The sequence below is a fragment of the Trachurus japonicus genome, chromosome 18 (assembly GCF_045865225.1).
Source record: "Trachurus japonicus isolate A0001 chromosome 18, Traja_1.0".
In the NCBI taxonomy this organism is placed as follows: Eukaryota; Metazoa; Chordata; class Actinopteri; order Carangiformes; family Carangidae; genus Trachurus; species Trachurus japonicus.
This window is the reverse complement of record NC_140924.1, coordinates 24,398,548-24,421,446: the sequence shown is the minus strand read 5'-3', so window position 1 is coordinate 24,421,446 and position 22,899 is coordinate 24,398,548. Positions and strand designations below refer to the sequence as shown.

The 22,899-nt window shown below is 41.3% G+C and overlaps 1 protein-coding gene across 7 annotated transcripts in view; it reads left to right on the top strand.

Moving 5' to 3' along the window:
• nrxn2b (neurexin 2b) overlaps nucleotides 1–22,899 on the top strand; it is a 773,301-nt gene that overhangs the window by 293,661 nt on the left and 456,741 nt on the right. For 6 of the 7 annotated variants that reach the window (XM_085760265.1, XM_085760266.1, XM_085760262.1 and 3 more), the window contains one exon: nucleotides 15,766–15,789. The exons of the other annotated variant lie outside the window; for it this stretch is intronic. In XM_085760265.1, the coding sequence (XP_085616391.1) occupies nucleotides 15,766–15,789 (24 nt within the window). The remainder of the gene's footprint in view (nucleotides 1–15,765; nucleotides 15,790–22,899) is intronic. 7 annotated transcript variants of the gene reach the window in all.

Genomic DNA, 22,899 nt, shown 5'->3' with positions numbered 1-22,899 from the left:
GCTAAGCTACGTACAGACACATTTGCTAGACAATTGTAACGCCCAAAAAACAACTCTGGGATTTCATAAAACACGCCTCAAATACGAAAAAATGAACAGGTGGTTCCCAGAACAAATCTCAATCGATGAGGTCTTGTGTTAGCCAGACTTTACGGTTTACTGAAAGGCAGGTGACAAAAATAGGAAAATTAAAAAAGAAAATACATGTTCTCCATAGTAATAAATAATTAAAATAACAATAATAATGAAGATAAAGAAGAATCCATCTGCAAGTCCCATTGTTTTCACTTTCAGGGCCTCCGTTTAAATCAGAATGAGGTTTATTACCAAGTTTTCAAACACATAAAATTTGCTTTGCTTTTTTTGGTGCATAAAATCAGCTCAGTAAAACATGTGATGAAACATAAAGCAGAGCATACTGCAGGTCAGGTAGTATACTACTATTTCAGTAGATAATACGAAATATCATCAAAAGGTGAAAATGTTATTGAAGATATAGACAATCATAACATGAACAAGCAATGTGCCTTATATTAGTGTGTTTGCTCTTTATTTGACCATAGAATTAAAATCCAATGGCTTCTGCCATTGTGTTCCAGCCTCTCTAAAATGATCACTTAATACAATCATTGATACAAACCCATTCCATGCTCGGCTCAGACTGTGGCAATGCAATTCCAGGAAAACATGTCGGATGCCCTGCATTCGATCGACTGGAAAGATAGGCATGCAGAAATACAGTAATCTATATACTAATGTATTCTTGGAGGGCTAACTTTCCACGCTGATGATCACTGGAACAATCAGAAGCGCCTCACATCACAGCGGTCTATCTGCGCGCTCCACAGACACACCGGCGGTGTCCCGCAGGACGGCGCAGACAGTCAGAGGAAACATGAGACACACGTTGGCAGGGGAGGAGGAAGTGCGCACTTGTATGTCTGTATTTTAGTGAGGTTTTTCTTGTCTTTTTCTGCGTTCATGACAAGAAGAGGGAGTTAAAGAATGGCTGCTCGTACAACAGAGAGTGGGAAATGAAGTGCAGCGCTGCCATCGGAGACTAAAGGAGAGTGTGAGCGGTGGGAGGATTGGGAGGGAGACAGCAGTTTGTTCTGTACTACGAAAAAGGAGAACAGAGGCGAGTTTTCTTTGTATTCCCAAATGTGACTTTACAAGCAAAATATTCTGCATCCACGGTGTCACAGAACTGGGCCAGTAGCATAGCCTGCATCTAAGAGAAAGAGAGAGACATTTGAACTAAATCTCTCTCTCTTTTTTTTTTTTTTAAATATCCCATTTATAGTTTTTGTACCACTGTCATCCTTCCTCCCTTCCCCCTCTCACCTACAGCATCCCTTCTCTCTGGCCGACTCTTCTGTCTACTTTGATTTTCTTTAAGTCTCCCCGCCCCTCGCACGTCTCTCTTCCGTATAACCGGGCAGCCGTTGGATTCATGAATGGATCAAACAGATTATTTCATATCCTCCATCGTGCTGGATGCGGCAGCCCTGAGGTTGAACCGACCCGCTGGCCCCCGGAGTTCAGCTCCAGTCGGCAGAGCTTTGATCTGCATCAGGATCAGGTTCAGTGAAGGTCACGTTTAGAATTACACACAGGCAGTGACCAATAAGAAGCGTTTGGGAATCCACTGAGGCGCTGCCATTTTGAGGGAGTGGATTTCTTCTCTCAGTTACTTGGGGGAATAAACAAGAATCTATAAAGAAATGCAAATATAAATGTTTGTTTGGCTGTAACCCAGATTGATGCAACAGACTCACGATTCAGTCTCTGAGGAGACCTTCATATTTGTTGTTCTGCAATCTCCTGCTACACAGGAAGCTCTGTGCTTTACATACCTAGCAGCAGCAACGCCTCACCTCCTTTGATTAAAGCAAAACTAAGAATCGTGGCTACTAGACAAGGAGGGGGAAAGTTTGTCTCTGATGTTTTATTAAAGGTCCAATATTTAACACTTTGATGGTTTTTTATTGTTACTATTTATCCATAAAAATATATATATTTGTGGGTTTTAAGAACCAAAAACTTCTGTCAGGCTTCTCTCTGGAGCAGATAGAGCTGAGAAAGGTGCACTTATCTTTTCTTGTGACTGTGTCACATGGGTTTTCTCCATCTCCACGCCCCTTTAGGAGACCAGTGGCAGGTCTGAGTCTATTCACTCCGATGGAATTATGACAGATGAAAGAAATATTGGGACCATTTTTCACAAGCCACAGATTCCCTGAACATTCTGACACTGAAATGGCATTTTCACACAGACAGATAACTTGCCCCAGACTCAGCAACAAACTACTGCAAGATCGCACAACTCAGACTCATTCACTGTGTTGATTGTGTGTGCTAAAATTGTGACTTAAAATGTATGTGATTTTAGCACAATTACAGGTTTTATTATCCAGTGTTTTGATTGGTAAAGGGAATCTTCATAGATTGATATGCCCTGGGTTGATCAGTTATCAAGATAAGAGATTCATTCACATTCACAATGTTATACTGTATCTACAGTATGAATTGTGTAGTTGTGTGTACAAGTGTACACTGATACTTATGAAACAAACTGCGTCATCTTTGTTATTGAGAACAGTATCTACTGTATGGGTTCTGTTCCTGAATACAGGCTGTGTTCATTTCTCTGTGGACTGAGGCTGTGATACTTCCACTATATTAATATATAGCCTAGACCTGCTTCATAATGATAAATAAAAACAGACATGGAAGTCTCACTTTATGCAATATGGGACCTTTAATGTAAACCATAAAAAGCATATGAGTAACAAACACCACTGTGCAAAAGGGAAAAAAACACTAGTTACTATGAAAGTTGGGGTCATAGAGTGAATCCACAGACGTGCATTCAGCTGTTTATGGTTATGGAGGCTGGAGCATGCCCTCACAGTCAATAATGGATAATAAAACTTTACTCTTACAAATTTTACAAGCAGCAAGGCAACATTAGATGAAAGCCAAGAAGGCCAACATAGTTATTCAGTCAAGTGCACACACACACACACACACACACACACACACACACACACAAGCACACACACCCCACACTGAATCCTTAACTTCTTCTCACCTCCATCTATTCACCTTATGTAGCCCCGCCCACTTTGCCACTTCCGGTTTGGCCGCGATTGTGTTACGACTTCCGGTCAAATGCGGAAGTAAAAACTGATGTAAACAATCGACTGAATTTGCAGTATATTGCGGGACAATTACAATACAGACAATCAAATCAACATGGACAACACTTGAGGGGTGTACTTCGAAGCGAGTTTAGTGGGTTATATTTTATAATTATATATTTTTTATTGAGTCTAAAGCCAGGCTTTCCTGTACTCTCTCTTTCAACCCAGCTAGATCGCCATGGAAACTTATGGTAACAGATGTTTAGCTCATATATTCAGAGTTTAATCCTAAAATCGGCTACAAAAGCGCCGCTGTTTCACAATTTAACTCATTTACAGCGTGACTTTTACTTTGAAATCCAAGTGGAGCTGGCAGAACCAGTACGGAGGGAGAGATCGCGCTGATCCGCTGCTGTTTACCAACTGTTGAGCTGAGCGTCAGGAGCTCATTTATATATAGGCTATTATATTACTTGGATATAAGATGCAGCATGGACGTCGGAACTATTTACTGAGAGAGGGAGGGGGGGGTTTTGTTGTGAGGGTCGACTGTCACCTGGAGCAAACTGACAACTATATGATCAGAAACTCGTTCAACTCTGGACTGTCTGTGAAGACTGACGGGAAGCTGTCCTCATCCTCTGCTTCAGAGAGAGCCTTGCACTATCGGACCTGGGTCTCTGCTCCGTGTCCAGAGCCTGGTCGGGTCGGGACACGCTGTTCACGCTGTGAACCTGCTCGCTAATGTGTAAAAGAAATAAACGGAGGGATTTAGAAATAAAACCCTCCCTCAACTACTGTAACTTAAATGTGGCCATGAATAAACTTGTTTCGCCTACAGCAGTATTGCCCAAATGCAAATATTGAATACATCTCTATTTTCACAGTTAAAAATGTCTTTGTCACCTAAACTACCCCCCGCCCCCTCCAAAAAAGAGAAAAGAAAAGAGATGTAGCATATTTTCATACGCACACCCAGCCTGAATTGCGATCAGTAAAATATATAAAAGTAGGCTATAAAACACAATTTAAACATGAAAGTTGTTCCTCTAGTTTATTTTGTTTAAATGGATAAAGCTTCATAATTAAAAGTAGCGCAATGTCCAGCTGTCAGAAATTAAAAGCAGCCTCAATATGTGCATTAACAGTGTTGCTTCGGGCTGTGATAGCGGTTCTTTTTTTTTTTTTTTAATTCGCTCTCTCCAAACAAGCTGCTCATCTTGGCTGAAATCAGCGGGGACACGGGGATTTATTTAATTATTTTTAACCAGACTCTAGAGTAGATGGAGGTGGGTGCAGGTCGTACAGAGCTCCACACACACTGGGACAGAAGATGAGGTCGATGCTCAACTGCTATAAAAACTCACACGTTTTCTTCCAGTGATTGTAGCTTCCTCTTTATAATGCTCGTCATTTTTTGCAATCGACAACGGGAAAAAAAAAACCCGGATTTGCCAACAAGAAACAGCTGAGAACGGACTCAAATAATCAAGCTACCGCTAATGTACTATACGACTTCCGGTCGTCACCGGAAGTTCCAACACAATCTCACAGCGTTCCATTGACTCCATGGTTGCCCCGGAGAATAAGGTGAATACCAGTGGTTCCCAACCTTTTTTGGCTCGTGACCCCATTTTGACGCCACAAATTTATGGCGACCCGTCAATCAAGATGCGCCGGCTCAGATATTTTTATACAGTATGCTGCATTTTATTTGAACTCGATTTATATTTGAGAAAGTGAAAGTAGAGAATACAGTTGTTTAAAGAGGAACTAAACCCCTAAACCACTTTTTTCTGCTGAAAACAAATGTATTTGGGTATAAGGTAGTGTTGTCAGTTGATTCTGGTCCAACTTTTGACATTTTAGTCAAAATATTTCAATTTGGTGTATTTTGTAGTAAAAATGTAGAGTGACTGCCCTCTATGGGTTGAAACACGGCTATTACAATCAAATTTTTCTATTGGCTGAGATGGAGGCAGATGACGTTTTGGAGGCAGCTTTCGTCACCGGCCACCAGCTCCCCGGCCAATCAGCACCGGCTGCTGCCTGCCGCTAACGGTTGCTAGGCACTCTAGCTGCTCTGCTGCGGCTAACGGTTGCTAGGCACTCTAGCTGCTCTGCTGCGGCTAACGGCTGCTAACAGCTGCCTGAATGGGAATCGTGCGGCCGCAGCCGGCGCTAACGAGCCGTTAACGAGCTAACGAGCCGTTAACGAGCCGGCGGATCAGCTGTAGATGCTGTGTCACGGCTCTGGCGTCCTCTCCTAGTAGTGTCCGCGCTACTAGTGCTGTTAGAGTCGCTCGTTAGTAGCTCGTTAGCGCTAGCAGAAGTGTCGATGTGTGTTTATTACTTTTTTTTCTCTTTTGTGTGATTTCGCGGGTGTGAATGGGGCGCAGGGGGAGGGAGAGGGGGGATCGGAGAGTGCTCCTGGAGTCCCGCCCATAATCAAGGCATTTTTTGAATTTCAAGCTTAGAGCACGTCATCCAAAACTGAGGGGTTTAGTTCCCCTTTAAGATTGTGCGTGGTGTTTTAATCATAATTTAAAAAAGAATAATAATTAGTTAAAAAGTATTTTTATCAGAATTTTTTTAAATCAATTACTAGATATTTCAGGCGACCCCATTTGAATTCCAGGCGACCTCACGTGGGGTCCCGACCCCAAAGTTGAAAAACACTGATCTATACAGTATCTCACTATGTAACAGATACCACTTGTATGTATTCACATCCACTGCTCCCACATGAGGACTATGTATGTACTGTATGTTTTTTTATCCAGAGAAATAGAACAAAGTCAGTGAATGGAAAACATTTGATAAAAAAAGGAGAAGTGGATTCTCATCCAAATAATAGTGTGATTTGAAAATGAAACACTGCCACAGCTCAGTTGCTGTCATGAGTGAAAGACTCGTCAGGGAGAATTGTTGTCATTTATTAGCGTTGTGAGATCTTCTCCAGGCAAAAGCATTAATAAAGGAATTTTCTAGATGTACTGCAGCATTTTAAAACCCTTCATTCATCATTTAGCCTCTCGTGTGTTGTAATCCCTGTTTCCAAGATATTTAAGAGTCATGTTTTAACCATAGTGTATTTGATATGACACGGCAGACTGAGAGCATCAGTCCTCCCCCCTTTCAATCAATACTCAAAGCTCACACACACACACACACACACACATGCACACACCTCCTTTTTTTCCTCATGTCTGCCTCTTTCGCTGCTTCAGATTGTTTTTCATCCATCTGATCAGCTGCAATTATCCTCCCTCCCTCCTCCTCCTCCCTCTTCATCAGTCCATCCTTCCTCTCCCACCCAACCTCTCTCCATGAGGCAGCTCATATTCCTAAGAGAGAGCCAATCAATTCCTCTCCCCGCTCGCTGTCCCCTCCCTTTTCTTTCTCATTTTCACTCCGTCTCTCTTGTCCATTCCTGCTAGCAATTTGTCACTTAGCAACTGTGTCTGCCTTGCTGTTGGGTAGTGAACGTTCCCTGCCTGCGGTACTCCAGTCCTCGCATCAACCCTTTCCATACAACAAACTCAGTCTTCCACTTAAACGCTATGATTAAAAACCGTTGTGTCCTGATTCACGAGGCTTGTGGCTCGGTGCTACGACGGAAAAATATGGCCCATGTGAAAGCAATTGGTGTGCAAAAAAACAAATTAACTTAATCAGTGACTTAAACAATTTGGAATGGTGAACCTCAGGCTTAAATGTCATAGCCACTCCATACACACATCGTGGATTAGCTCCCACTATTCACATGTTAACATCTCAATCAAGTCAGCATAATGCATTTAGCATAATAACAGCCTCAACCTCCTGTGGCCAAATTGAAAAAGCCATTTAGAGTGCTCGGCATTGCCAGCACACACGGCAAGGCATTTTTATGTTGACGATAGGTATTGCTATTCAAGGCAGGCAGGAGAGCAGTGCATTTGTTTGATGTATATAATGACATGCTAACACCCCTGTAATCCTTCCACAGTTTACCGCCAATGATATTTTAAGTATTCCTAATGTGTTTCAGTGGCGCCGAGAGGCGCAGTCATCATTGAGATTTCCATTTGGGAATCTTTATTTACTTTTTTTTTATCCCCCTGGTGCCTCATTCCTCATGCTGATCAGAGGTCAGCTCCCGAATCACAGCTTCTGCTTGTATATTGCAACAACAACACAAAAAAACAGTACAAACACCTCATGCAAAAACATCATTCTAGCTGTGTGATACTGACATGGAGAGGTTCTGTGCATTTGAGGGGAAAGAAGCTAATTTGCATCACATTTTCACTGCATTAGCATATCTGCCCGCATTCCCACACTCACTCACTCATCAGCTTCATTTGCCACTACCTGCTCCGGCACTTTCATCTTTATTCATTCCTCTGTCTCGCAGAGCTGTTATCAGATAACAAATCTCTGCACCATTAGCACATTCAAACAGGTGGAAACGGCTTATAAAATCTGCCAGCGAGACAGAAACAGGTGAGATCTCGAGAAGAGATTAGAGATTATAGGAGAGCATAGGACAAGTCAGCAGGGCCAGCGACTCGGGGGGAGAGAGCGAGGAAGAGGCAGCCTTGTAAAAGAAAAAGAGTAGCAGAGAACACTTTATGGTGTGTTGTGTCCGTGTGAAAGCCCGTTGTAAAATAGCATCAACACGAAAACAACAATCATCCTTAACTGCTACCTGCATCCCAATTGGGAAAGGGCCGTCCCTCAATTTCCCCTCTCTCTACTTTTGTCAGTTACCGACTCTTGACAACACCAGAGGACTGGAGGAAAATCACAATCTGCAGTACCAGCATGTATCAGGGTTTGCGCATGTATAATTCAGCATTTGTGCAAATTTGCGACACTTAAATGACACCTCCTGACACATTATTTCCAACCCAAACACAACACACCCCCACACTCTTACTGCTGATGTCTTTTATTGTCATTTATTTCCTCTGACTAAGCTGGATTCTAAAGACTTACCTTGTTGTTCCCCTCATTTACCCTCTGTCAGGAGTAAGAAAACAAACTTCCACTGCTGGAGGCTTAATGCTTTGTGCTCTGTAGGTAAGAGGCAATTTCTTAATTTGTACTCTTAAGCAGAACTGTGACTTTTTTTTCCGATCAAGTGCAATCACAAGAACATGCAAGTATGAACAATTAAGAACCACTAGAGTGACTTTTTCTACACCATGCATATTCATGTTCAGCTGCCATAGCTGTGTTCACACAGTGATCTCAATCTGAAAACTGTTCAGAGATAGAAATCAAAGGTAGCTGAACAGTCAATCCTTTCTATTCCAGTGTGTTTTTAATTCTTAAATTATATAGTTTCTCTTGTTAGACGAGCCATCTGCCTGAAGAAGTTAAAAGTGTTTTGCTAGTTTTAAGAACAGAGTTGTGATTCAGTAGGGAAGCTACAGTAGCACTGTGCACAGCACAAACTCAACATTGAGACAAGAGCTTTCACTTAACAGTATAACACACTGGCTGAGCATCACAGTGGTGATGAAGCTGCCACACATTGAAGGCTATTTCTTTTCTTATACGCTACAAAAGAAGATAAATAAAATAAAATAATCATAAATTATTTTACTTTAAAGGTCCAGTGTGTAAAAATTGTCAAGGTTTATTGGCAAAATCTGAATATACTCCCTTTGAATATATTTGTCTATAATAGCTATAAAATAAAATCTGTTTGGTTTTCGTAGCCTTATAATTCTTCCTTTATATAAACATATAGCAAGGGTCTTTCTTTAGAGAGTGTCGCCATCTTGCACTGCCATGTTTGTACGGCAGCCCGAACAGAGAATCCAGCCAACCACAGAGCACGTTTCGTGAGTTCCGCGTTCATAAATAAACCAACAAAAAAGAAGGCTGAAGGAAAGAAGGAGGAGGAGGAAACAGCAGACATATGGTAAAATGGTTTAGATCTTCACCTCATCGCTCCATGCTCCTGAAATACTCCCAGTCGTGGTAAACAACCAAGTTTTTTGTCCTCGGAGGCCACCGTCACTTTGCCAACGGGAGGGGTGAGTGTGAACGAGTGAGCGCTGCAATCTAGAATCTGAGCGTTAGATATCACGGTTTTAGCCCTGTTTTACACACTGGACCTTTAATAAAAATAACAGATTTTAAAGTTTGCAATATGACAGCATTGGTGGCACCTTTCTTGACCACATCCTTAGCCAATGTCGCATGGCCAATGAAATCAACCAAAGGTAGACTCTGAGGCGTGCTGTAAAAAACAACTGATGAGCATTTAAATCGTCTTCACTGTCACATTTTGTGGTCTCAGCTTCGGAGCTTGTTTGACATTGAACTCGGTCACATCCTGATGAAATCTGAAGAGAATGAAGTGCCTCTGTTCAAAGACAGACAGTCTGTCAGTCCGTCACAGATGGGAAAATAGAGATGAAGATGATAGGAAGCAGAGCAGGGGAAAAAAAATAGAGGAGAAAATCACAGACTGTCTGTATTGAGATACACAGTACCCTCTACTGCAATTTCCATGCACACATACCTATAGAGAAGCATACATCCTCACGCACTATTTGTTTGCAGACTCCTCTCCACTGTAATTGCAGTGACATTTATATTTGCACCTGAAGTCTCTCTGCCAGTTTCCATTACTTGGAGCCAGACTTAGAGAGAGGCGGACTGGAGTGAATGCCGAATGATTGGAATGAACGCGGAACCAAATGTACCTGAAAGAGCTATTTTGAATTGAAGCCCAGCTCCACTCTGTCTGACAGGGTCACCCACTGAGTGTCTGTGTTACTGAGGGCAGCGTCTCGCAACACCAATGCATTATTACCCAGGCAGACACACACGGATGTATATAATATGAATCCGGCTTGTACTTGGGTGTTTACAGCACTGATACAAACTGATTCCTCATGCGTCACTAATCATCAATTCACACTGAAATACCGTCCTACTCACAAATCACACCTCTCCCCCCGGCCTATAACACTATGCCACAATATCACTTTGAACACTTTTTTTTTTAATATCTGAAGGCCCAAATTGGAAATTTATAGGAGAGCGGTCATCAGTCTTATAGAACTTCCTCAGTTTACAATGATAAATCTATCTGGACCGGGAATCCTGGCTCGGCTGTGCGACTCATTCATCATTTTCACAGCTTTGTCATTAAATATTTATTCAGCTTATTCGCTGGTGGCCGCAATTCAGTAACGTCCAGGGTGACGAGTGCGTAAAAGATCAGCGGCTGGACAAAAAAAAAACATCATATCGCATCTTAGCCAGCTGCGACCGGCATCCTGCAGGTATTCTGTGTAAGGCAGAGTGAGTCACATGAATTATTTCAGCACTCGCAGCGACAGAACAAAGATAGAAAATTAGTATGTTAACAGAGCCAGCAACCCCCCCATCCCTCTTTAACCAGACCATCCCCCAGTATTTAATATATGAAGATCTCTTAGCCCAGGGGGCCCTTTGGGACAGATGCAACACAAAGTTGTTTGCCTGTGCCCGTGGTTGTTTACATGACTGGGAGCTTTATCCACCATCAGCAAACAGTGGTATTCGCAGCCTTCCTTTTCCCACATGGGTCAATTACGGAGAGGGTGATGGGCTGTCACAGCAGGGGCTCCAGGCATGGCTGGTTTGAGGCAAATGTGGAACAAGTGCAGTGTGGAAGAGGATGTGTACTGTACTGTACTGCAAGAAAATTAGCAGAACAGAAATGACTTGAGCCGGTCTGTTTTTGATAATAATGCTCCTATTCTTATAATACCCATGTTGTTTTTCTCCCAAATCCCTTGACATATATATATTTTTTTTATATTTATCTTTTGGTACTCTCTGTTGTTATCAGCCCACTGTATTCCCTCTATACTACACTCCCACCTCTTACTGAGACAATTATGCATTCCAGGGATGCTCTCTGCATGGGATAAGGAGGGATTCATCGCATATGGATTGTTATTGTAGGAGATGTGCTGCTTATTTTCCCTTCATGAAACACAATCGTGACAGGAACTCCTTAAACCAACTAGTTACCCGACCATTCTGTCTCTTGTTTGATAACAAAAACAGGACAAAAGTTTAATTTTCTGCACTATTGATCCTGACAATAGAGCAACAGTTCAGCAGTACTCACAGTTCTTAAGCCTGCAGGGAAAAAAAGTCTGACTTGTATAAAAGCTACACCTCTAGATCTTCTGCACACCTACGTTCACACATCAGTTTCAATAGCTCAGATCCCTAGGCTTCTTTCTAGTCAGGCATTTTATTCATAAAGCATTTTCTCTTTCTCTAAAATAAGTCCTGTCCCAAGTTTAAAGATGGCATATCTTATAGTTTTCCTACCTCATTTGAAGTGTTGATGTATATATTATGTGGTTTTCAACAGCACAAACCCATTCAATATGGCTTTCCATCTCATCTCAGGCCTCTCTCTAGCTCTGGTAACAACAGGCCAGTGGACCAATCAGACAGCTGAAGGCTCTGATCTCATTTGATTGGCTGACTGTTGAGTTAAAATATAAGCAAATGTTAGGTAGACGATGGACGATGGATCAAAGTGGGCGGGGCCTGGAGCATTGCTCAGAACAAAGACTGTATTGTTGTGACATCACAAAGTTACAGAAGTCCTGAAGGCTCAGCTTCTGAATACAGCCTGTGTGTATTTCTTTTTGGACTGAGGCTTTGATACTCCCATGATATTGATAAAGAACCTTTGTTTATTGTGGAAGTATCAAAGCTGCTTTATAATTAAAGAAGAGGTGGGAATGTACTACTGTTATAACATATGGGACCTTTAACCTATATGTGATTATAATGATGCAGATACAATCAAAGCAATACACATAATTTAGTTTGTACAACCTTCTAAGCTTCATGCCCCAAAGATTAACAAAGCAACATGACAAATTAAGTTTACCTGACGAAAAACAAAGAAATAATAAGTATTTTCCTCATTTACAGAATTCATGTAGCCTACTTTTCAAGTTCCCAAACTTTTCAGACCAGGAATTCAAAAATCACCAGTCGCATATAGACACATGTGACCTTTTGAGATAGATTTCAGTGATATACAATTAAAATACACTTATTTATGTCTGCATAAGAATGCCAGCTGAACAGACATTATTAATTATAGATATGCTGTTCGTGTAGCACCAACATTACACATATGAACACTGGCTAAATGTAATTCAACACTCTGGTCTCTGTCGTAGTGAGAGAACAACATATTCATTTTTTTTTCCCTTGGAGGCATTGTGGTTACAGTTTGAGAAACACAAAATTTAAAGCATGACATTTTAACAAATTGATAGGCCACTGTGAGAAAGGCTGGTGTAGACTGACACACATCTGTGTGCTCACTCATTACAGGGGATTATGCAGGCTCTGTGCACACAGAAGTCCAAATGTAATCTCTCCCTTTCATTTCCACCACCCGTCTTTTCACTCGCTGCCATCACTTTATCGTGTCATTTCAAAGACCATTAGCAATTTTTTGAAGGATACACTTTTTTTTTTTTTTTACAACCATCCCAGGGCTTTTCAGTCAAAGAACAGAGAGAGAGATAAGTTCAAAATCCAGACATCAAATGCCTGTGAGGGATCTGAAACTTCCAGAATTCAAAATGTTGCATTTAATAATCTCCCTTCTTTTTTTGCCCCCGCTGTATCCCTGGCTGTCTGTGAATTAGTTTTGAAGAGCCTACAGTCAATGTCACCTTTGTAAGGATACATTTGTCTAACTTAATAAACCATTGTCAGCCTCGCAGTTATTCAAGCCCCCTATCACATCCAGTCTTTGATGTATCAGCTGTTGTTTTCGTCAGCTCAGAGACAAGGGAGCGCAGTGCGATGTGGATATGCTAATTCACACCCACTGTTGAATCTTAGTTACCTACTTAATGGATTAAGAGGAGTCATTAGACAAAGTGTTTGACTGGTGACAGTACTTTAACATGACCCCTGGATCAAAGAGTGGGCGTGCGTGAAGCCTCAGATCGGCCAGTTAGCCTCACAGGGAGGGAGGACTCTGTTTGTGGTTACAACTTAGACTCAATTCCCACACAGATGCCACCAACACACACTCATCCAACCCACACACAAACACACACAATACTCTACCTACTGTACATGGGACAAACTTCCAGACTCCAACTTAAACATTGTGATGCCATTTTGATCTTACATATCGTCAAGGCCGTAATTGCTATATACATTGGGGACACATCCCCCCCAATATTCAAATATGCTCAAAATGTCCCCCCCAATATATAGCTAGCTGATTAAAAAATAAAAAAGTATCCCATGTGTTAGCGAATTTACTGGTATATATACAGCATATAGAAAGAGAGCGATTTGGTCCCCCCCCAAGGTTGACTCCATGGTTACGGCCTTGCATATCGCAACTACAGGACATGGAGCTTTTCAAACTTCCTATAGTCTAATGCGATCAGACAACACAAATACAAAATTTTGTATTTAATTTTGTATTTAACATAACATTATTGTTATTAGGGCCTATTATTATTATTAACATAACTGACAAACCTCGATTTTGTGTCTAGGATGCCCTGCGACGCCACGACAAAAAGTCTAGCATGTTAGAATTTTTTGCATTTCTTCACCTAGTCTGACATCTCCGTTGACAAATAGAATGTGCTCTCATTGGTTACACACAAGCTATGTTAGCTGGCTTCATTCGCCCAATGTAAATTGATGGTTTTGAGGTGAACGCACTTATTAACGGACCTCGTGTTCTCTGTGAAGGACAGGCAGTCAGACTGTCCTCTTCACCAGACCCAGGAACAGCTCCACCATCGTTTTTTCTTCCTTTTCTTTTTCGTGCCTGAGCTAAAGACCACTAGCATCACACACAGCGCTACGGTAGCCATGATTGACAGTTTCTTGCCAAGCCTCCCCAATGGCCTATGAACTCGTACAGGGTCGTGATCGGTCATGAACAATGATTGGTTGGTTTGATACTTGTAGAGTTTCCAGTCTCCTGCCCAAGACACAGCAAGAATTTATGCCACTGTGATTGTTTAATTTGACATGGTGACCATCATGAAACACACACAGACACAGACACACACACACACACACACACACACACAAAAAAAAGCTTAATAGCTTAAAGGCAAAGATTGGGATTTCAGTCAGGAATTTCCAATTCCCAATAAACCGGCAACCTTTTCTTGTCCATATGCAGTTTGTCAGATATGGTCACCCACAGCAGCTGACAATTTCAACACTCAGATCAAGATAGAAGATGTCCTCTAGATGTCCACTCTGTCCAGAGGGAAAACTCAGAGCAGATCTCAGCGATAGATCTTTTACCCTTCTGACTGCACAAGAGCCTCGATACGTTATGACCTGTGCAGCTCTGAGACCTGACAGTGTTTTAAGATAGAAATGGTACATGTACATATTCAGACACTCTGAAAATAAGCATAAAAGCTCATTATAATCAGATGACAGTGACAGGGAACGGATATGTCCTGGCACTTTTTCTTTTCATTTCATTTCCAGTTTTTCATATTTCTCTTCCCAGGGATGACTGGCATTGCTGTTTATTGTGGAAATGACTTAAATGACTAAATGGACATCTCTCTCTTTTTCAGGACGCTGAAGATTTCCCTGTTTGCCCCTCTCTTTACTTCCTGTTTCCCAAAATGCACTGATTTGTTTGACATCACTTGCTTTAAATCTTGAAATGCTATGTAGTTGTTTTTGTTCCCCCATAATTGCTCTTTTTTTTTTTTTTTACAATGCAATAATTCTTTTGTTTTCTTTTCTCCTGCTTACATCACAGTAGCCCCTTTATGATTCCCACTTGGAGACAATTTGCTTAGAGATTTTTGCACCCTTTGAAGTTACCAAAACATGATTGGCCACGCCCACTACAAAAGGCCACTACTTTGAAATGGAATAGTTCCCCACAGCCAGCGAGCCTGTCAGAGTGAATACTAATACTGATGTACTTTTCCCTCATTCCCTTCCCCCGCTCCAAATCAAACATCCCCATCAAAAACTACCCAAGTCCCCTCTGTGGAAGTTGATTTGCTAACTCTTGTCTCTTTTACTAACAACAAGCTTCAGAATTCTTCCAATTTGATTCTTTTCATTGGTGAATTTTTCTTTTCCCTTTACCTTTTATGATTTCAACAACTAACACTGTGTCATTCACGGAATGTGAACCATCTGTTGTTTTCTCTACTTAACTTGCGACTTACATACTAACAATGTATTGTTATCCTTTTATTCCTTTGGTTCTTTATGCTTTTATTTTATATATGACCCTTTCAATCCAAATAGTTGGACGATTGCTTTCTTTATTTCTTTATTTGGATGTTTTACTACATAAACCGTAGAGAGATTAATTTTTTCAGCGTATACAGTGGGGCCCAAAGTCTGAGTCAGACTTATGGACCCCACTGTATTTTATTATTGTATTCAAATTTTTGCTTAGAAGCGATTCGTCTAAGAAAAGGAGAAACTGCTTTTTCAAGAGGCAATTCTTTTTCTTTTTTTTCCTTTCCCATTTTTTGGGGTTGAGGTATGTTTTCTTGAGTTTAAGGTTTGTCATTATTTTTTTTCTTTCTCCTCCCCCTGTTTTCTCCTGAAGCACGCAGGCATTGGACACGCTATGGTAAACAAACTGCATTATATGGTAGATATCATTCTAATTGTCTTATACTTTGGTTTGCCCTGGGTTTTCCGTTACCTTTTTCTATTCTGTTTGCTTTACTGAAAGTACAATCCGCCATCAATTCCAAGGTAGCTGAAAAACTCCACCTCTCTGTTTTTCGTTTAGCCCTCTCTCTATATATGTTATTGCTTTTTATTGCCATCCAGTTCTCCCCCTTCCTGACAAGACTGAACGTGTTCATCCAAAGAGGTCTGCCCAAAAACATAGAGAAATTTAGATTTTTTTTTTTTTTTTGCTGTTTATTTTCAGTTTCATTTGGTTATTTTTCTATTTTATTCTTCAAAATCTATCCGTATGAAGAAATAAAGAATCATAATGCAAAAATCTTTTCTCAATTAAGTATTAAAAAAGTATTTAAGAGTTACCTTTACTTTTTTGTGAATTTCTTTCCTCCTGATTTATGTTCTTAGTCAAACCCTATTAAGTGAGCGTACGCAGCAGACTTCTCAAGCAGACAAATAGCCAACCATGGCAACTCCAGTGAGAGGAAGTAACAATAATAAAACTTCTTCCTCATTAATTCCCCCCAACTTTTTAACAACATCTAAGGAATGGTGGTGAGGAGACGATCTCTCTCCCTCGCCTCAGTTGGACCTGCTCAGCCTGTTATGTGGCCACCTGTTATCCCTGCTCACCATCCTGTGCTTTATGGACTCGTGAACAGTATTTACAACTCTTGATTTAGTGGCCAAAGCTCCTACTGTAAAGCAGGCATCAAATGAGGGCTTGATCCCATTAGTGGCCTTAGGCTGATTTATGATCAAGATGGGGCTGTTCCCAGACCTGCACCTGGATGTGTTCCTCACACACACACACACACTTAATAAAGTGCTTTAATATGCCAATAGTCCCCTGAACTCCGGCGCAGAAATGATCATACCAAGAGCACTGATGAAATCTCATTATTGAAGATGAAACTGCAATTGCAGGTATATTAAACAGCAGTCTGGGGGACGTTCGCCAAAAATTGCTCGTATACATGTTTATTAAAGAATAAAAAAAGAAAATAAGAAAAAAGAAAGAAAGAAAAAATTCTTTCTACCACATTTGTGGGATCTTATTTTAACAACTGTTATCAGGCTGGATGAACTATAGACCACCCCTGGCATGTAGCTGTTATCACACTTACTTCTTTTCACTGGACTTTTCCAACCAATGACTGGAGCTCTCTGCCCATTGACGCAGACCATGAAGGGAGCTGCCTGGGAAAATCTGAACTGTGTGCGATCGACCCTTCATTAACACTAACTGGCCTCACCCCTTGCATGAAGAGACTTGAACCCTCTCCCTAATATTTTTCTCTTTTTTAAAAAACTTTTTTCAGTTTTTGATCTACAGATTGCATTGAGTATATATGTATATGTATATATCATGGCTAACATATATACATACATATATCAATTGTCCTAATATAATCAATATGGCCATAAAACATGTTAGCCACACCTCTTGTCGTTTTCTTTATTTGATTTACGTTGTTACTATTATGTATATTATTTTTGTTTTAGTTTAACTTCAGAATTAACTTACTAAAATGAATAATGACCTCACACCTTACCTTGCTGAGACAAAAATGGGAAAAAATAAAGAGGGGAGATGGATATTAATTTTCATGGTGAATAGAGATGTCCCATAGAAGAAATCGGGACAATCTATCGTGACGCATGACTTGGAGAAAAGAGCCATGAGTTTGCAGAAAGTCACTGTATCTGTGTGACTCACTCAGATGTGAGAAAAGTCATTATGAGCCAACATCAGAAATACCATTGGAGGCATAATGAGGACAGGAATCTGGACTGAGGACAGTTTTTGTGTGGGTCCAACATTATGGAGGACAGGGGTAGTTATGATACAATATGTCCCACCATTGTGTTCATAATTGCTCTATTCACCATGACGCAGACGTCTTCTCTCCCCTCTAAATTTTCCCTATTCTTTAAAAAACCCTCTCATTTCCGTTGATTTCATCCGTGATTGGTGACATCAGTCCCATCCTGTCCCTCTCACCCCCCCACCCCCACCAAACTGACAGTATCCAGTGGTCGTACTCCTGCACCCTGTTTGCATGTCTCTATTGGCTAGAATGTCCTCTCATCAGCATCCTCACAGGGTGTCAATGCTGCTCTAGCCCAGCGCGTGTCAGTCTGTTGTACACGTGTCTCGATGGGTTTTTTTTCTGTTGCATTCTTGTCCAGAAACAAAAACAAAACATTGAACGTTGTCTTCCTCTTCCCATTTGTCTGGTGTTGTTGTGCCCTGCAATTATATTTACCCCCCCACTTTGCTGCATCTTGGCAAATTGTTCCTTCTTTTATATTTTTTCCCCTTTTTGTTTTGTTTTTTAATAGTTGGTCTGTTTGTGTTGTGTCTAATGGAATTCCACCCCCTCCTTCCATACCCCACTCTTTCTGACAACACTTTCCATTTAAGTGCATGGCTTGTGTGTCACCCTGTTAGCTTGGATGGATTCATTTTGTTTCTTCTTAACCAAAACAAACCCTTGTCACATGAAATAACACATTAAGTCCAAATCTGGATCTGGTTTGAAGCAATCAAATTGCAGAGGACTTTTAAAGAATCCTCACCTGCTCTTCCCACTTCGACTAAATTTACTAAAACAGTGTTACTAATCTACTGTTTGAATCAAACCTTTGTTGTAACTGTACTAACAACCATTTTTGTGTCTGACTTTCCCTTACTTACAAAAGTACTAACCGATTTCGTTCACCCTCCAACCCCCTTTTTAACTCTTTTCGGCACAGAGCTAAAGAACTTCCCCCCTCTCTCTCTCCCCCACAACAAAACGCCCCAAACTCCCCAACCTCCCCTCCATTCTCAGTCTTTACTAACCAAGGCAAGTAGCTCAGCTCAAAGGTTCATGGTTTATCGTAGAAAGACTCAATTCTCCCTCAACAATAAATTCTGAAAAGCTGCCAGACACCTATCGAAGTCCACCGCTGGATAAGAATCCTTTCTTTCCCTTTCTCTCTTGAGCATCCTTCCTCCCTGTGGGTTGTGGCTTTGACCTGAGCTGATGGGGAGGAAGCGTGTGCAGTTGACTATGACATGTATTATGTGCGAGCCTCTTAACTTTGTAATGTTTTGTATCAAATCCACTCTGTAACACATCATTTCTCCCTGCGAAAAAGATCTGTGACAGTAATTTGATGTAATGCCGACAAAGGGTAAGTGATACATTTCAAAGGTAAGCTCGATGCCACCTCGCCGCATGGATAATGATGTTCATATATGAAGGAACTGGCGGATTGTCAGAATGTGCTATAAGACTTAGAAACTGCTGACAGAGGAGAGACACAGTTAGATGGGATGCTGAGAATCATGACTGCCTTTGGAGATTTAAGGTAGAATTTGATCTGCACTCCTGAATGGAACAAGTGCAAGACAGAAAGAGTGAGTCACACACATATTTTCTATTATATGTGTTGAAGGCTTGACAGGTTGTGGTTTAAAATACCTAAAAATGTAAAAGTTCTTCATTTTCCCTTCAGCTCATAAGTTGCTACCCGGATATCAATAATAACAGTACTGTTGTGGAGTGGGTTAGCCCCATATTTTAAAGTGTAATGTTGTTGTCTTCACCACACTCAATAAGACATTTTATGTGCAATTTAAGGACTCACCAGACTCAGCTCAACCCCATGAGAAGGAGCTCTACTTTATGAGGCCCTCAGGCTACATCCACACTAATACCACTCATCGTTCAGACAGCTCTTTTAACTCCATATCAGAAATGACCTGTTCAATACTACCACACCTGGAAACAGCAGGTTCAGCTCAATGCTTTCCAGCGGACACAAAAAAGTGTTGAGGAGGAACCCTATTGGCTCACATAATCCTTTTCTGTTTGACATCAACAATGTTGAGGTTCTGAAGTTACTGTAAATAGTTGCACAAAATACTATGAATAAGGAATAGTCAAGTGGTAAGGTGGAACGCAGAATTTACACAGCACGGTAGTTGCATCAAGTTCAGTATTGCTTGTAATGTGCTGATGTCATTTTCACCACTTGTATTTAGGCTGGTATGATACATTCAAGAAGCGACCACAGTCTTCTATTATTGTTTCCAAAGGTCTCTGGTTTTACACATGAAGAAGAAGAGGACACAAAGCTGAAGTTTTAAAACCTAACTGGGTCAGTGGACCAGGAGAAAACAGAACAGTGTGAGGACCAAGGTAAAACAGTGTGAGGACCAGGACAAAACAGAACAGTGTGAGGACCAAGAGAAAACAGTGTGAGGACCAGGAGAAAACAGAACAGTGTGAGGACCAAGATAAAACAGTGTGAGGACCAAGGTAAAACAATGGGAGGACCAGGAGAAAACAGTGTGAGGACCAGGGGAAAACAGTGTGAGGACCAGGAGAAAACAGTGTGAGGACCAGGAGAAAACAGTGTGAGGACCAGGAGAAAACATAAAAATGTGAGGACTAGGAGAAAAAATAGCAAAAGAGATGCATTTTGAAAGTAAACTGTAGCTATGTGAATGTAGTCTGAGTAAAGCAGCACCCTGCAGTCATGGAGCCAGATATGGTCGATGAGCCAGTGACATGCTCAGCCGAGCAGGACTGGCAGAGAACAGATGCAGTTCACCATGCACTGCATGTGAGGGCCCATCGTAAACGCCTTGTTATTCCAGTAGGTCATTCTATGTGTTTATGAGGAGCAAGTGCACAAGTGAAAAAATTGATTGAATAGGATGGAGGTTAAAAACATAAAGGAAATCATTCCCGCGCCACAGGGCTGCCAGGAGGCCAGTACAGCAGCATGTGAATGGGTTAAATGGAACGCTTATCGAGGTTTGAACTTCAGAGCTGTGTCAATCCTTTCACAGTGGATTCAGCTGTACACAGCTCGGCTCTGTGTTTTCTCTGTTATCTGGGACACAGAGTTCAGCCAGGTCTGTTTGGTTTCTGTGTGTACCAGGCTAAAGAACTATTTGAAGAGCAGCTGGGTAAAAATCAAGGGATCCAACAGAAGCAGCGAGGGCTTTGGAGACGGCTCCGTGTGTTACATGTGTTGTCCTATTTTTTTATTTTTTTTAGTTGGTGTTTTAGCTGCTTGTTTCCAGTACAAATAAAAAGGGGAAGAGTTCCAGATTCTTAGACTTGAGTTTTTATTTTTGTACACTGAGGATACAAAATAAAATAAAAAATAGAGAAGGATGTTAGAAAAGTGTTACTAAGCTGTTCTAGTTTTTGTTTTCAGTAGGTTCTTTTCTTAGATTGTCACACTAGGCTTTATTTCAAGAAGCAAACTGTGACATATAATTATTTTCAGCTCATATTCACATCTCAGGACCATGAATATGTTTATCCCACACAGGAAATCAAACAGATAAACAATGAGCTGAACAACCATTTGCTGATGAAGAATCTCATCAAGTAATAGGGAATTGGAGCGATGGTCATTAACCCTTTCACTTCTGGATGTCCTCACTCAGCACTGTGTTTGTTCAGTCCCATCTGTTATTTGAATAGTGGAACAACCAAGGGGACGCACATGTTTGTGGTGTTTCATTTAATGACTTGAACATTTGGGCTAAATCCTTACTACTACATGTTCATTTTGAAACCCACCAGTCTTGCTATATTTCGGCTCTCTGTCCGTACTACTTTTACTTTGCCATTTTTGAGCAGTATAAACAGAGACCTCTGGAAACACTGCTGAACCTGTTGTAGTTTTATAACCGCAAGGTTGCTTTTAAGCCTGGACAGACAAAAGTCAAGACAACTAGATCCTCTGATTGGGTCTTTTCAGCTTTCACAACGACAGATAATAGTATACTGATGCTCAGTGTACATAATTGCTCATGTTGTTGGCTTTTCAGGTGTGATAGTCTGGATGGAGATTGTCTCTGGTATTGAGCTAAAATAGTTGTCTGGATTGAAGTTTTAATTATGTATAGATGAGGGAGCTAATGCTTGAGCTTCACCTCTGCAGATTTCCAAGTGAATACAGTGATATTAAGTTGTCAGTGATTTGCTGCGCGCTGCGTCTTTGCTTCAATCAGATTGACCGGGATCTCAGGAACAACAAGCGGTCAACATGTCTCTGGTCTAATCTTAATATTGTTGGGATTCATTTGAACAAGAGACTATTTTGTTGAGCCTAGTTTTGAAATGGGAGTGCATGCTGCTTTCCTCCAGGTTATATGGCCTCAAGGCTTGGAGAACCAGGGTAGCTCAATCGACCTGTGATTTTTTTCATCCTCCCCCTCCTCCGGCCGGTGATGCAAGTGCTTGCAATGTTTCACAATGAGATGGTTGTGCAGTCTGGTTGAAGCAGGGACTAGCTAACTCTTGTGAATAATTAGTTACCTCAGAGGAAACACTTTGTTTTGCTTTTGTTCATTTTTAGGACTAATAATGCATGTGCTTTGACATATTGTCTCTGTGGGGTTTTTATTACTGTGTTGGCCATGGGTACTTTGTTTCAAACGCTGCATGCGCTAAAAGCTTTGATGAACCTTTTAAGTGGTGGAATCGGGGGGTTTATGGAGAGAGCACGAGAGAGAAAGACAGGACAAATGTGTTGCTAATCTCTGATCTCCCCTTTTTAGTTGGGAATTTTATAGGTGTCTGGCAGCTAGCCAATGCTAATCCCCCGTTGCCCCCAGTGAGCACACTTAGCCTCAAAGATGTACCATCAGCAACCCTCCAAAACAGAGCCGAACTTGGCCATGAAATATGTTGGTGTTCTTCAGAGCTTTCGTCAGCATTTTAATTCCGCAAGCTTCACAGGCTATACCTCTACCCCTACTTCCTTACCTCAAGAAAAGGTAGAAGGCTTTGGCCCAACTCCATAGGATCTTGGTTTTAAAGGCTTATGTCGTGAGATCCCTGCCCACCCTTTTTCTAATGTCTCTCCTGTCGCTGTGGGATCAATAATGAAGTGGCCTTGACGAAAATCCCACCCAAGATTTATGACCGCAGATTCTTCATGCTCGATACATCGATATCATACCTCTTCCTCACCACGTAGCAACAGCAGACATAAAAATGGGTTGCCCTGTTAAGAAGGGAAGTACGGA